The sequence below is a fragment of the Mauremys mutica genome, chromosome 16 (genome assembly GCF_020497125.1).
Source record: "Mauremys mutica isolate MM-2020 ecotype Southern chromosome 16, ASM2049712v1, whole genome shotgun sequence".
Classification (NCBI taxonomy): domain Eukaryota; kingdom Metazoa; phylum Chordata; order Testudines; family Geoemydidae; genus Mauremys; species Mauremys mutica.
The window spans coordinates 27367616-27384151 of record NC_059087.1 but is presented as its reverse complement, the minus strand read 5'-3'; the positions used below and the strand labels follow the sequence as shown (position 1 = coordinate 27384151).

The following is a 16536-nucleotide window of genomic DNA, read 5'->3' as shown; positions in this document are numbered from 1 at the left end:
ATAGTCCCTGCAGGTGATTTAGTAAGTGACTGTCTCTGCTGGAACTCTGTAGACCCTTTGTTCTACAATATCCCAACAGCTTCTTTTTTCATACTAGCAAAAAGAACAGGGTACTTGTGGCAACTTAGAGACTAACACATTTATTTGAGCATAACCTTTCGTGAGCTAAAACCCACTTCATCGGATGCATGCAGTGGAAAATACAGTAGGGAGATATATATACACAGAGAACATGAAAAAATGGAACTCCAGTGAATTCAGTACAATAGCTAAAGACCTATCCCTGAGATTTTAGAATGGCCAATGCATTTCCAGCTGGTCGTAATCACATGTGCTGTGGCCCAGCCTGCCCTGATGCATCAGTGGGAGTTTTGTGTTCACTCGCCTAGGAGGAGGACAGTTTCATCTTTCTTTAACAGGCAACTGTTGCTCTTGTTTCTAAGACCCCCACATATTAAAACATACCTGTGTAACAAGACCATCTACAAGGGTCTGATCCCCCAGTCCTCACTCACATAAAGCTCCCACTGACTTCAGTTGACTAAGTTTAAGCTCAAGTGTAAATGCACCAACTAGCTGAGTCTAATTTTAAGAGCACATGTGAGCCACTATTCAACTGAAGGGGGGAATGTGAACTGGTGTTTCAGACCAGGCCCCATGAAATGCGCTGGCTTGAGGAGACACACCCACCATTGCAACCCATTGCTGTCGCCTCCCACCAGGAACTGCATTCAGGCAGGAAGCTACTGACCCTTTGTTGTGTTTTAGGAAAATCTCAAGTCATTTGGCACAAATTTATTTCCTGGAATCTTAAAATGCTTTTAACTCCCTGCACGCAAAGCAGCACCTGCCTAGCAGAAAACCTTCCTCTGCAAGCAGGAAGTTCAGCTCACTCTGCTCCAAGCTCAAGCAGTTGGGCTCATTTAGGGGCCTGGGATGTGTGTGTGTGTGGGGTGGGGGGGTGTCGCACCCTCTGCGTTGGCTCCCTCTGAGGCAGCATGGGGAGCTCCTCTCCAGGGCAGCCAGAGGGTGTAAACCCCTCATGTGGCAGCTCCGCCGCGCAAACAGTCTGCCACGCAAACTCTTCACAATATACTAGGGCCGGCATTTTCCAGGCTGCATACCTGGAATTAGACACCTAAATGGCTCTGGCTGCCTTTCATTGGTGCTGAGCCGAGCCCCCTGCATCTCCCACTGGAGCCAGAGGTCAGTTTAATCAAAGCCAGTTTAATTTCCGTGCCCAACTGCAGCACCAACATTCTCCAACTTTGGCTCAGTCATCTGAAAGACCCTTGAATTAACCCTGTTAGCCCTGAAGCTCCCACCACTGGAAGGATGTTCGTCTAGGCCAGCGCTCTCTCTCAGACATTTATTTTAAAGCATTCCCAGAAAAAATACTTCCAGTCAATGGGCACTTAATGCAGGAGGGGGTTCTGGCATTGCGGCTTCCTGCACAGGGACCATGTTCACATAGTATCAACTCCCTTCTCTCTCCTGCAGCCCGCTTCTGCCTGGATGGGCTGCCCTGCCCTGGCTCACGCTATGCCCCGATTGCCACGGTCTGCCTGCATCCTCAAATTGTTTCAGGTAGAACTGTGTAGCAAGCTGCCTTGTCATCACTTTAAGTGCAAAGAAGGCAGCTGTGATCTCAGAGGCAAGAAACCCCAGGTAAATGATATGCACAGCTGTCTCCAGGGGCAGCCGAATGATGTGCTCATCCGTGAGGAGGAAAAGCAGGAGGGGGAGCTGTATCAGGAAGGATAGGAGCAGGAATCCAGCCAGTTCAGGTACCTGCAGAAGCAAAGGAAGCTGAGAGGAAAGACTGAAAACACCACAGCAAACGCGACAAAGAGCAGCACGCAGCCGAGGCTTTGGGGCTCGGATCTCCAGAGACTGTGCGAAGTGAGACACAGATCACTGTGTAGGACCTGGAGCCCAGGACTGGGAATTCTATGCAGAACTTGGCCATTCCCCCCTGAGCATCGCCATAAAGGGTGCTCCCACATTTCACTCTCCCTTTGCTTGTCTGCTTAGCCTCCAGTGGGGCCCACCCACAGATCTTGCAGGACTCTTGCCCCAAAGCGGAGTACAGCTGGGTGCATAATGTATTTGCCTCAAGTTGTCCACTAACAGGTCTTGCTGAGCTAGGGAAGTGTGGCTCCGTGGGTAGGTTATTAGCCTGCCACTCGGAAGACCTGGGTTTAATTCTCTTCTCTGCCACAGACTTTCTGTGTGACCTCGGGCAAGTCACTTAGGGCTTGTGTGGACAAATAGTGCAAGACAGATTTACACTTGGGTTTGCTGAGCACTAAGTGACCACGTGGACCCTGCTGCTGTGCACTAAAAGTTTCATAGTGGGCTTTGAAATACAAGTAGGTCACAGATCACTAGGGAACTGCTAGTGCACGGCAGCAGGTCCACATCATCAGTGAATGCTTGGCAGGCTAATGTGAGGTAAGTTACACCCTCGCTTGCCACATGCTGTCCAGACAAGCCATCTGTCTCCATTCCCAAGCTGTACAGTGAGGATAACCGTGCTTCCTACCCCACAGGGGGTTGTGCAGATGAATACAATAAAGACTGAGGGGCGCTCAGTGAGACAAACTCAGGGTACAATCCAGACCAATGAGTGGCTTCGTCACCTCTGCCCTCCTACCTGGGGTGCCCTTTACAATGCCTTGCTGCTCTAGCCTCTAGCCTGGACTGGTCACAAACAGCCTCTAGCATGCAAGTCACACCCGGCTATGTCTGTGTGTGTGCTTCAGATAGCCAGCCACACCTTGGGTCTTACTGCAGAGTGACCCCAACACCCCCCAACCCTAGATTTCCTCCCCCCCAGATATGTCTGTCCTGTACTGCCAAGCCCTCTCCTGGACACTACAAGTCTTATTTCTTTAATAGAAATAACATGCACATAACTTGCCACCCCAAATGGGGTTTCCCAGGCACTTCAATTTAAACCCACTGGATTAGATAAAACAAGCGTATTAATCACAAAGAGAGAGATTTTAAGCGGGTACAAGTAATGAGGCATAAAAGTCAGAAATGGTTGCAAGAAAAATAAAGATAAAATGCAACTGGTGCCTAACAAATTCTGTTAACTTCAAAGCAAAGTTTTCTCATCACATGCTTTTAGCAGTCTTGCTGACCACATGTCTTCAGTCAGGACCCCTTCCCCCAGAATCCAATGAATGCGTCCTTTGGCGCTTCAGGTGCTGTGCATGCAATGGGCAGGAGGAGGCAGGGATCCTTGGGATGTTCGTCTCTCCTTTTTATAGTTTCATGTCCCCCCCTTGAAAACATTTACAGCTAAGATTTCTGTGGAAGGAAACCTTGCTGGTTTTTCCCCACCTGGTTGAACTTCCTTTCTCTCCCCCTCTTTGTCTGCCCTACTTGATGTGTTTACTGCTTAAATGCAAATTAAGCAGAGCACACATCCCTTTGTTTGAGACAGACCTGTTTGCCAACCTCTGTGTGGAACATGTGTTAATAACACCATGCAGTGGAATCTGATAAACTTCACATACAATGTTGCCACATATTTTACCAGGACAATAATGATCAGCAAATTATGATTTTTCAAATGATACCTCACAAGGCCTATTTTGTGCAAAGATTATTACAGTGGTGTGTAGAGTGTGGAAACGGGTATATTCTGTCACACTCAGATACTATGATGAGGAGAGCCAGATAAGTGCCTTAACCTAGACTAGACTGAGCTCAGCAGAGGACCCAGGGTATGTAGGAAGGTGACTCTAAACCACTTTTCCACTCGGGGCGGGGGGGGGGGCACGCAAAACTCCTGGCATAATTTAGGGCAGCCTCAGGGCTGCTGTCAGTTGCACCAGCCACAACAGCTCGCCCCCCTCCATGACTGCTTCTCCAGCTAGTGATCATGCTATAGCTCCACTCCATCCTACCCTTGGAACACCTACACCCAAGGGGGAAAAGAGGTGATATAAAGGCCACTATGCCTGCTTTATAGCAACTGGGACTCTCCCTATAGAGCTGTTTTCTTCACAGTGATGCAAAGGAGTTGGAATTGGGGTCAGGCTTATTCATCCAAAATATTGGCCAGTTAATTTCCATGAATTATTCTTGGGCTTCAGGTCTCAATATCATTCATAGCGAGGACCACCTCTTAACATATTTCTTCTCATAGGCATGTCCCTGTATGCTATGCCATGTGCTGATAGGGAGTTTCCTATGGAAACATGGCAGTGCCATTAAGGCTGGCAGTCATGTTTTGTTAGAGTTCTCTCTCTCTGGTTCCTTCCCTTTTAAAAACAGGCTGTTAAAGGATGTTAGGGAGTCCATTCTTGTGGCCACCAGGGTGTGTGCCCTTTGTGTCTTTGATCTGTTGTCTTGGAAGGCAATCCAAGTGATAAAGTATTTGGTGGCAATGCAGGTTAGAGAGGGTAAGGTGCTTGACTGTGTGCTTTAGTGGTAAACATTTCTATTGTGTTCTTTATTCAGAAAAAGATGGTTAAACTATTCTGGATGTAGAACCCTCCTTTCATTAGTAGTAATATTGTTGCAGCTATGTGGAATTATATTTGGGAACTTGAAAAGGTAGTTCAGTATATTGTCTACGAGTTGGCACCTGGCCACTCTTTCCTTCCCTTTGCAATCACAGAACATCCCTATGTCAACTGCAATGATCACTTCCATGGAAAGAGAACATTAGGGTGGGGGCAGGGGCAAATGATTTTGTACTTTGATAAATTGGGAAAGTATTTCATGTACTTTTATCTTCTTTTCATATAGTCACAGAAATGTCGGGCTGGAAGGGACCTTGAGAAGTCATCAAGTCCAGCCCCCTGTGCTGAGGTAGGACCAAGTAAATGTAGACCATCCCTGACAGATTTTTATCCAACCTGTTCTTTAAAACCTCCAGTGGTGGGGATTCCACAATCTCCCTTGGAAACCTAATCCAGAGCTTAACTATCCTTATAGCTAGAAAGTGTTTCCTAATATCTAACCTAAATCCCCCTAGCTGCAAATTGAACCCATTACTTCTTGTCCTACCTTGAGTGGACATAGCTAATAATTGATAACAGTCTTCAAATATGTTAAGGGAAATTTTAAAGAAGACTACGATCAGGTCCCCCCTCAGGCTCCTTTTCTTTAGATTAAACATGCCCACTTTTTGTAACCTTTCCTCATAGGTCAGGTTTTCTAAACCTTTGATCATTTTTGTTTCTCTCCTCTGGACTCCCCGATTTGTGTGGTGCACAGTACTCCAGCTGAGGCCTCACCAGGGCTGAGTAGAGTGGGACAATCACTCCTGTGTTTTACATATGACATGCCTGTTAATACACTCCAGAATGATATTAGCCTTTTTAGTAGGGCTGTCAATGAATCAGTTAACTCACACGATTAACTCAAAAAATTAATAGCAATTAATCGCCGTTTTAATTGCAGTCTTAAATAGAATACCAATTGAAATTTAGTAAATATTTGTGGATGGTTTTCTACGTTTTCAAATATTTTATTTCAATTTACAACACAGAATACACAGTGTATAGTGCTCCTTTATATTACAAATATTTGCACCGTAAAAATGATAAACAAAAGAAATAGTGTCAAGTATCAGAGGGGGAGCCGTGTTAGTCTGGATCTGTAAAAAGCGACAAAGTCCTGGGGCACCTTATAGACAAACAGACGTATTGGAGCATGACTTTCGTGGGTGAATACCCACTTCGTCAGATGCATTCACCCATGAAAGCTTATGCTCCAATACGTCTGTTAGTCTAAAAGAAACAGTATTTTTCAATTCACATCTATAAGGTGCCACAGGACTCTTTGCTGCTTTTACAGATCCAGACTAACACAGCTCCCCTCTGATACTTATTCTGTGTTGTAATTTAAATAAATATATTTGAAAATGTGGAAAACATCCAAAAATATTTAAATAAATGGTATTCTATTATTGTCTATCAGAGCGATGAATCGCAATTAATTTTTTTAATCACGCGATTAATTTTTTTAATCGTTTGACAGCTCTATTTTTTACCAACTGCATCACATTGCAAACTCATATTCAATTTGTGATCTACTATAACCCCCAGATCCTTTCAAAAGTACTACCAACTAGCCAGTTATTCCCCCTCTTGAAATTATACATTTACTTTTCCTTCTTAAGGGAGTATTTTGCACTTGTCTATATTGAATTTCATCTTTTTAAGTTCAGACCAATTCTGCAATTTGTCAAGATTGTTCTGAATTCAAATCCTGCCCTCCAAAATGAGTGCAACCCATCTCAGCTTGGTGTTATCCACAGATGCTATAAGCATATGCTCCACTCCATTATTCAAGTCATTAGTGAAAATATTTGACCTTCCCCCTGCAAGGGAGCTGTGACCAGCACACTTTCCAGAGCTGAAGTGACGAAGCAAAGTTTGATGGGGAGCTGTAGCTGCCACTAGCCTGCCCAGGCCTTGAGTCAGTTCTTACCTTTTCTTGCAGATTTCCAATGTATCCAAGATACAAGCGTAACCCTTCAGCTAATGCGAGAATCAGGAAGGCAGCAACAAGGAGGAACTGGTAGTAACAGGGCAGCAGGCCGTACTGTAACAGGAGGGCATTAGTGACAGACCATCCCCATTTCATCCCACCAGCCCCACACCTGGCACCAGCCCCAACCAGGAGCGGCACCAGGGTTTCTGGCGCCCTAGGCAGAATTCGGGGGGAGGGGGGTGGTGGCATTTTGTGCTCTCCCCACGGGGCGCATGGGAGCTTCCGGTTCCACTCCCATCGCGCCGCCAAAGAAGGACCCTCCGCTGAAATGCCGCAGACGACAGCGGCAGTCATTGAGCTGCTCAATTGCCTGCCGCTGTTTTCCGCGGCACGTTGGCAGAAGGTCCTTCTTCGGTGGCGCGACGGGAGCGGAACCGGAAGCTCCTGTGCACCCCGTGGGGAGCACACAAAATGCCGCCCCCCGAATCCTGGCGCCCTAGGCGACCGCCTATGGTTGCCTAATGGAAGCGCCAGCCCTGGCCCCAACACAAACCCCTCCAACCCCATCACTCCATTTATTCAGTCTCCATCCACTTCACCTGCCTCTCTTACTGCTACCGTGCCACTGCTGCGCCCCTTGTCAGGGACTGGGACACGGGCAGTCATGACCAGTGGTTAAATCCAGAGTCAGAGGCCAGGTGCCGGAGCCCAGGGTCAGAGCCAAAAATCAGAAATTGGAGCCAAGACTCAGAAGTGGGTTAGCTGGAATGAGGCAAGGCAGGACAGGGGCTGTCACAGCCATGGGCAAGTGCTTCAAGCAGCCAATGAACGGCAATGATGACAACTGCTGCTGCTGGGCTTAACAGCTGGTCTGCTGACTTTCCAGCCAATCAGGCAGTGGACTACAGGCCAGCTGTGCTCGTTAGGTTGCCCCCGAGTCTGGCTCTGCTGCGCGCCCAGATTCATGGATTCACAGAGTCCAAGGCCAGAAGGGACCATTGTGATCATCCATCTGACCACCAGAATAATTCCTAGAGCAGATCATTTAGAAAAACATCCAACCCTAATTTAAAAATGGTCAGTGATGGAGAATCCACCATGGCCCTTGGTAAATTGTTCCAAGGGTTTAATTACTGTCGCAGTTAAAAATTTGCACCTTATTTCCAGTCTGAATTTGTCTAGCTTCAACTTCCAGCCATATTAGACCTTTCTCCGCTAGACTGTTTCTGTCTCTCCAGCGCTGACCCTTGGCTCATTTCCCAGACTCTGCCCACCCTGGACCCAGCTCTAACCAACAGGCTGAACTCCCACTCCCACCACTAGGCCTGACTGCCCATGGCCCAGTACCCTGCAGAGGGATGGTTCTTGCACGTGGGATGGATCATGCAGAAAAATCCTCTCTTGGACCTCCCCTGGCCTGGGACATTTAAACCAAATGAAAACATAAGAGGCGCACAAGAAGTTTTGCCATTTGACAGGAGTTTCCATTTCTCAGGGTTTGAAATGGACCCATTTTGTGTTTTGGGAAACGAAAGATTTTGATGGCTGGCTTGGAAACGGGTTCAAGAAAAGTTTTGATAAAAATCTCATGCAAAAATGGATGAAAACCAAAAGCTTTCTAAAAGGTCAGTTTGAGAAAGAGTTTTTGCAAAAAGGCCGTTGGTCGACACAAACCCTTTCTGCTCGATAAACCCTGGCCTGGACACAGGCTTGGCGGGCAGCCTGCCAAGAAAGGGCAATCGTGCAGTTGCTTGGGCGCTGAAGGATCGCATTAGGTGGGTCTCCACTCATCTGCCCAGCTCTAACATCCCTGGTTATATGGTACCTTTAATGCCAGCATTATCCCCTCGGACAGGCCCCAGCATGGGAAGTAGAAGACATTGAAGAATAGCAGCATCTGGAGGGGGAGGCTGGACAGCACCTCATGCCCTAGGCAGGAATGAAAAGGCACAAGGTAGCAGGTCTCTCCCATTCCCACACTGCAAATCCCAGTCTCACAGGGGAGAACCTGCCCCACAAAATAGGCATGTTACTGAAGAACAAACCTGAGAATGCAGCCTGCTCTGCATGGCACAGATACTGTTTCTGAACACAGAAGCATGGCCCCTCCCCAGGGGATCAGGCCTGGCCCATGCAGTCGCTAGCACCAGCTGCTAATGCGGAAAGTGCAGGAACTCCCCTGGGGGTGATCCTGATGGGGTTTCACTGTGACCCCTTTCAAGATTGGCTTGTGGGTTTAGATCCCTTCCAATTTTTTTTTAATCCTCTCTAATGTAAATGTGGGTTTTCACATTATCCACATACATGGCTGATGCTTTTATGATTCCCACCAACATCCTGGCATCAGCAATATCAAATGGCAGGCGGTTCTGCAGGTTAATCATATGATGGTGTAAAACAAATTCCCTTTTTACCAGTTTTGTACTTGCTGCCTCAGTTTCACTAAATGCCCCTTGTCTTGTATTATTCATAGACTCATAGACTTTAAGGTCAGAAGGGACCATTATGATCATCTAGTCTGACCTCCTGCACAATGCAGGCCACAGAATCTCACCCACCCACTCCTGTAACAAACCCCTAACCTATGTCTGAGTTAGTGAAGTCCTCAAATTGTGGTTTAAAGACCTCAAGGTGCAGAGAATCCTCCAGCAAGTGACCCGTGCCCCATGCTGCAGAGGAAGGCGAAAAACCTCCAGGGCCTCTACCAGTCTTCCCTGGAGGAAAATTCCTTCCTGACTCCAAATATGGCGATCAGTTAAACCCTGAGCATGTGGAGAAGGAATCTATTAACCCTACTGACCTAAGGCCACCACTGTGATCATTTAGTCTGACTTGTATAACACAGGCCAGAGACTTGGCTCAAATAAGTTGCCGATCAACCTGTCCACCTCTGTCCATACTCCTGGCCTCTTCATCCTAAACAATCCCAACCTTTGCAATCTCTCCACCACACACCTGGCGGGACAAGGATAATACAAAGAGGCTCCCTGCCTGTGCACCCATCCCGCTCCCCTCCTCACTTGGAGCCCATCTCGTGCACCGTGTTGCGTTAGGTGCCTCAGAATGAGCATACAACACATGGGGCAGGCCAGGAAGGCCGGTGCTTGCGCTGCTCAGAGTTCTGCCTCTCGCAGTGTAGGCGACAAACGCAGCTATTCATGGAATAAAGCAAAGCCCATTTTGACTTTGCAGCAGTAAAAGCAACAGCAAACACCCAACCACAGTCCTGAAGCAGAGCCCCCGTAAGCTGTGCTTAATCCACACTGGATCTGGGGCAGGCAGAGCAGAGAGCGCACAGGATTAGGGTACTACTGAGTACTGTACCTGGAGGGTAGATCTGGGCAGCTCCGCAATCCCCAGTTTTATTGTCGATGAACAGCGATCCACTGAAAGTTGTCAAGCCCCTTCGGACGTTGTGAGGCAGAGCCATCGGCGCCATCTGAGCCCGCTCTCCCTCCTGACCTGCATAAGATGGTATTAAAGAGAAGCTCTTTGGCTTTAATGAAATTATAGGGCTGGCCTTCCAAGCTGCAACCGGGGATAAATCTCCTGTGCTGTGGTGGGAGTTAGCATAGAAGGGAAAAGAAAGCCCTGGGCAGGTGTTGCCTGATCTATGGACTGGATAGTGATTGTATCACTGATTCAGTTTCCCCAGTTAGCACCTGGAAATATGGTAGGTTCTGCTAGATCAGGCCCCGTATTCCCAGAATGGCTGTGCAGGGGGAGCCCTGCTGTGCATGGCTGTAACACACACACACACACACGTTGGAAATCGCACAATGTTTATACTGTTGTGAATACAGCTCACAAAGTCATGAATACTCTAACCCCGCAAGGCAGCTAGAGATAACACACAGACCTGCCCCAGCCCTTGCTGAACAGCCTGATGTGTCAGTTATCGTCCCCTTCACCATCACCAGGTGCTGTCATCTAAGCATCGTGCAGGCCGGGATACAGCTGTTGTAATGTGTTATACTGATGCCACTCTGCCTAATGCATATTCAGGAGGGAGTTCAGTCCCTTTTTCTTATTTGTAGATCCTCCCTCTACTGATGCTGGGGTGCCCTTCTCCCATAGCTTATTAATCCTTTTACCTCAAGCTTATTAGCATATACGTCAATCAATTACCATGGTATTCTTGTGGTCAGACATCTGCCGATGTTCCTAACTTTAAAAACCCCAACCTGGCATAAAGTAGCATCTTTTGGTTACCTGTCAGCAGTTTAGTCCCTACAGCACTCTGCCTTGTGCTGTCTTCTGATCCAGGGTTACTCCCGGTTAGCTACTCCAGTGTTAAGGCTTTTTAGGCCTTGGGCCTTGAGAAGTTTAGCTAGGCTACTGTCTTACAGTTGTTGAGGCGTGTAAGCTCACTGCATGACTGCCTTAACTTACACCTGTGCCTCACCTAGCAGCTACCTCCAGGCATCATATAGGCTACCCAGGTGAGCTCCCCGGCCAGTGCTGTGGCCGCTGGCTGTGGGACTCCGTAGCCCTAGTGGGAGGAATGTTGCTTGGAGAGAAGTGGCCTGTTAGGATGGCTCAGCAGCCTGTTGAGCTGAGCAGGTCTGGCTCAGGGCCCAATTCACAGCTAGCTCCAGTGGGGTTGTAATGACTCCTGTGGGCAGTGAGTCCTTCTCCTCCTAGGCCACAGGAGCCAGCAGGAGCGGAAAATGTGACGGAAGAAATTAAACAGTAGTTGCAGCAAGTCAAACATTATTGAGCGAGAGGCACCAGGATGGACCCTGAACTCCATCTAGGACCGTGCCAGGGTACAGCCACCAGGGCCGGCTCCAGACCCCAGCACTCCAAGCATGTGCTTGGGGCGGCATGCCGCGGGGGGCACTCTGCCGGTCGCCGGGAGGGCGGCAGGCGGCTCCGGCGGACCTCCTGCAGACGTGTCTGCGGAGGGTCCGCAGGTCCCGCGGCTTCGGTGGAGCATCCGCAGGCGTGGCTGCGGGAGGTCCACCGGAGCCGCGGGACCAGCGACCGGCAGAGTGCCCCCCGCGGCATGCCGCCGTTCTTGGGGCAGCGAAATCGCTAGAGCCGCCCCTGACAGCCATGCCCTGGTGATGGAGGCGGTGGGTGGAGGGAATAGCACCAGGGTCCTACATGATGGAGTACAACTCTACGACCCTCGTTTCCTCAGAGCAACCACTGAACGACTGGCCTCCAGGGATGAGGGCCCAGCCACTCAGCTGCAGATACAAGGTGTGCCGCTCAAACACGCAGTGACCATGAGAAGGTGACAGAGGTGAAGACAGAAGACCGGCTTCTGCAAAGAGCAATAGCATGAAGGGGAACAAAGTAAAACCACAGCCAGATGAAGAGTTGTTAGGTTGTTTGATCATCTCAAAGATTCTATTGTCCGCTGAATTCAGTTGCCTCCTAGGAAGAGAGGTGCTAGACTAATTGCAAATACACAGCTGCATTTTATGTGTACCTCTGTATGTGGCTATAGTTAGTACTGTACGTATAAAGAGAGCCGTCTGCTGGCACAAACAGGAGGTCTGCAGTGTCTATATACAAAGACTACAGGATTGTCACCCTGAAGCCCAAAATGTCTGTAGTCAGGCTGAAGTGATAGAATCAGCTACAAGCATGAGAGCGCCTCTCATTCAGAATCTTGTTGCCTGTTTTAGACCTGAGTGGCTGGTCAAATTCTGGGGCTTTAGGGATGTTCCAGGTGGAAGCAGAATATCCTCTTTGATGCAGTCTTGTTTACTTACAAGGAACGTACAAAGTCCTTCTCTGAGCACAGGACAAAAAGGAACGGTTCCTAACAGCCCTGATCATCGTTAGCCAACACACCAAAAAGCTCGCTCTGGCTTTTACCAAGGACACGCTGCTCGACGTTCTTGCTTTTTGCCCCTTCCCCGTCTCCCTCTAGCCCCTTGTCTGTTCTGAGGTTCTGCGTGCGTGTACACGTACACACACACACACACACACACACACACACACACACACACACACACACGTACGTACGTTTCTGGGCAGATTCTATTTGCCTTGTTTTAGATGTGGCCCCTGCACTGTCTCTTGCAGCTCTCTCACGTAAAGGGTGTGTTCACACATCAGTTTCAAGGAGGGGCTTAACGCAGCCCATAACAAGGTTGGCTTGAGCATTGGCCTGCTAAACCCAGAGTTGTGAGTTCAATCCTTGAGGGAGCCATTTAGGGATCCGGGGCAAAAATCTGTGTGGGGGTTGGTCCTGCTTTGAGCAGGGGGTTGGACTAGATACCTCCTGAGGTCCCTTCCAACCCTGAGATTCTATGATTATTCTATGAAGGTTTAACCCAGCTCACAGCAGGTTCAGACATCACTGGGTCTTGCAGTCTCTTAGGTTCCAGTTTTAAGTTCTCAGCCATTTGACTTTACACATTACACCCATGTAATGCATGTATCTGTGCTACGGCAAGTGTCCCACACCATTGTGGTAGCAGAGAACTCAGCCAATCACCGTCATTACTCTACAGCTAATTTGCACACAACAATTTCATTGGTTGTATGAGGGTGACTGCACAGTTTCTGGATTATGTGGCTCAGCTGCCACCCACACAAATCAACAGAGAGAAATCTCCCAGCACAACCCTTCTCACACACACACACGAATCAACACAACACAACCACACACAATAACCCCAAATATCACTCTGAAGTCTAGAATGTCTGTAGAGTCAGTGTGAAGTGATGGAAACAGCTACAAGTAAGGTCAAGGGCTCGTTTTGTTCACAATATCACCAGTGTGACAAGCTGCTCCTACCACTCACCCCCCCAGATGAACAGCTGTCACATATAGACCGACCTGGTGACTCTTTATTTGGTACCATTGCTGCCACCATTCCAGTATTCACTCCTTGTCTCTTGTAGGCTTAGACGTAAGGGTCTCTGGAATCCCAGAGATGCATTCTAGCACGTGGTAATTATTATGTGGCGTCACTTTGAGAAGCAGCAGTCAGGTGCCTAAATAACTTAGTAGCGCATATCAGACTTAGCCTGAGAGCCAGTGAAAATAACATCTTATTTATTACAATAAGAACAAATCTAATCTAATAGGGAACTAGAAGCCTTAAAGAAATAGTTCTATACACAGAAACGGCTCACCTGTGTCTATGTCAGTCTGTCTTGAGTCTTAATTATTTACAAATATACAAACATTGTGCCATGACCTGTCTGTCCCGAGTAAGATCTCATCCAAGATTCTAGGTACATACCCTGTGCAGCTAGCCACTCCGAATGCCACAGCCACGCTGCTATTTTTAGTGTACTAGCTCAATCAGAGCTAGCCTGGGTATGTCTCCGTGAGCTGGGAATTACAGCACCCCCACCAGTGTAGACATACCCTTAGAATCCCTTTAGGCACCTAACTCTCCCCATACAATACATTGGGAAGTGTCTGCCTAATTCAGCTGTGAATCCCACTGGACAGCAGGGTGCTTAGAAGTCAGGTGTTGCAATACCACTGTACCTTTGTGCATCTAGCCCTAGTAAGCTCTGCAGTGAACAGTCTGTACAGTGTCTAGTGCAATGTGACCCTGTTCTTCATGGTTTCCCTCCTAGGGTAGGTGGGTGAGGCCATGCTCAGTAATAAGGTTTGTGACGTGCAGAGAACTATTCCTATGACCCAGCTGCAAAGCTTACTAAAGGGTAGGAAGGACAGCCCAGTGGCTAGGAAGCTGACTTGGCAGATGTAGGATCAGTTCCCTACTCTGCCACAGATGCCCTGTGTGGCCTTGGTCATGTCATTTAGGTTCAGATTTGTAAAGGTATTTAGGAACCTAGTGGGATTTAAACATTTTTTTTAAATCCCACCAGGCACCTATGTGTATAGGCGCCCAAACATCTCACAAATCTGGCTCTAACACTCTGTGCCTCAGTTCCCCATATGGAAAACAGGGACCTTTCCTTCCCTCACAGGGGTGAGGAGTCAGCCACAAAAAGCCATCAGTTACATGAAGAGTGAAATAACCAGGATGATAAGCCTGGCTGGCTCCCAGAACAGGTCAAATAATAAGTGGACCATGTAGAAGGAAAACAGAGGTGTGGTGGGTTGCCCTACCCCCCACTGTAACCTAACAGGGACTCGGATTCAGGGGAGATGCTATCAGACGTGATTTGAAACCAAATACAGCAAGCGGTTCTGGTCCAACTTCAAAGAGGGAATCTAGCTGCAGGATAGGGATTTGGAGGATTTATATTAGCTCAGTTCTGAAGACACCGTCTTCCTGCAATGCTGGAGAAGAAAATCCCTGCTCCTTTAAAGTAACTCTGGGGGTTACTAAATTGGGCTTTCCAAAAACTCTTTATACAATGTTTTATTAAAATGTCCTTGTTAGTTTTAGATTGCCAGGTTTAAAAGCCAGAAGGGAGCATTCTGCTCATGCAATCTGACCTCCTGCACAACACGGGCCAGAGAATTTCACTCAGTGATTCCTGCATCACCCCCAGTCCTTCATGGTTGAGCTAGAACAGACCTTTTTGAGGGGGGACAAAAAATCAAACATTCATTTAAAGAAAGAGTTAGATGATGTCACCATGTCCCCTGGTAATTTGTTCCAACACTCCAAGACTCTCTGTACAGAAATGGCAATTTCCTGCAATATTCTTGAAAACCCCTTATTGAATTAGGGTCCATAGTACTAAATGCAAAGTTTAGGTATTGTTGTGCATCAGGATTGCAAGTAACCTCTCTGGGGGGAAGATGGGATGTAAGGCCTGGCTGATCACAGGACTATACTGAACAACATGCCAGACAAGAATGGACTTTTGGGGCAAACAATGTGAAGTGGTTTGCTTGGGGAAATGTCCATGGGGAGGTGAATACCAATCCCCACCCGCCACAGTTATGCAAAATCCCAGCCTTTAGAAGGTACGTCCTGAAGAGTGAGCCTCTGTTAGCTGATCACCCATTTCATGAGGCCAAAATCAAAGCCTCAAGCGGCATAAAGGAAAGAGTGACCTATTCATGTTGGTTCTGGTTCAGAATCGGAGATAGTTGTGAACTTGTAACCATGGGCAAAACGCATTGTGGGTTTTGAAGGACTGACACCAACTAGAGCCCACGGTTGGAGTTATGGGGGAGTGTCACAGGGCAGGTACACCCGAACAAAGGGTATCAGGTTGTGGGGGGATCAAAGTAGAGATTTAGTGACCCAAGCCAATGCAGCCGCCCCTCGGTGCAGGGTGGCACAGCCCAAGTAGCTACAGTCAGTAAGAAGGTCCTTCTGCTGCACAGTTCACCCTTCCAGGTGTCAGCTGCCCCACTGGCAGGGCAAGGGGACCCAGGCCTACCATGCTCCACCAGTGCTCCTACAGTCACTTGGTACCTCAGTCCTGATCCTTCAGTCACTTCCTACTCTTCCTTCCAAGGCTGATAGCCTCCTACCCTCTACTGTCTCTCCTCTGTTGGCAGTGGCAGTGCTCCACTGGGGAGTCCATTGGAGCCTCAGGCTGGCTCCCGGAGCTCTGGCAGTCTCCCTATAAGAGCCTGCAACACACATCTGTTCTCATCAGTGGTCAGCCCAGACTGACCTGAGCTACTTCCTTTTATACTCTGGTTCCAGCTAGCGCATGCCCAGCAGGGGCGTGGCTTCCTTGGGCAGCAGAATGTGGTTAACCCTTTCTGAACCAGCGCAGGCTAAGTACAGCCCATCCCAGGGCAATCTCTGGTAAACTTATTAGCAGAAGGGTATGTTCCTTTATTGTTTTAATATGTTTTCTCTGTAATGTTTTCACCTTAATAAATATGCTTGCTTAAAAAAGAGCTGTGTGGTAACTTGTAATTGGTGGCAATTACACCACTTATAGCCATCTAAGAGCAAGCACAGCACAGACACTGGTCTATTTAGGCAATCTGGCTTGCTGGGAATATCACAGTGCAAGCAGGGAACCACGCAGCCTGGGAAAAACTGCAATCATGAGGGAGAGAGACATGGGTCTCTACTGAAGAGAAGTGATGACTGAAGAGCTGGGAGCCTAGAGTAGGTGTCCTCGAAGGCCCTGACAGGGGGAATACAGTGCAGTTGCCCTGAGCTGTGACACACTCATTATTAAAACTTTGCCACTTTTATTTCCAAATTG

The 16536-nt window shown here is 48.1% G+C and overlaps 1 protein-coding gene across 1 annotated transcript; it reads right to left on the bottom strand.

Annotated features, from left to right (window-relative positions):
* Positions 1-1297: 1297 nt before the first annotated feature.
* LOC123351284 (transmembrane protein 17B-like) lies at positions 1298-13319 on the bottom strand. Its single transcript, XM_044990583.1, has 5 exons — positions 13262-13319; positions 9784-9921; positions 8285-8388; positions 6457-6570; positions 1298-1791 (listed from the first exon to the last, which is right to left on the bottom strand). Exons 1-5 carry the CDS (start codon positions 13296-13298, stop codon positions 1477-1479), a joined length of 708 nt encoding a protein of 235 aa, XP_044846518.1. The 5' UTR covers positions 13299-13319; the 3' UTR covers positions 1298-1476.
* Positions 13320-16536: the final 3217 nt, after the last annotated feature.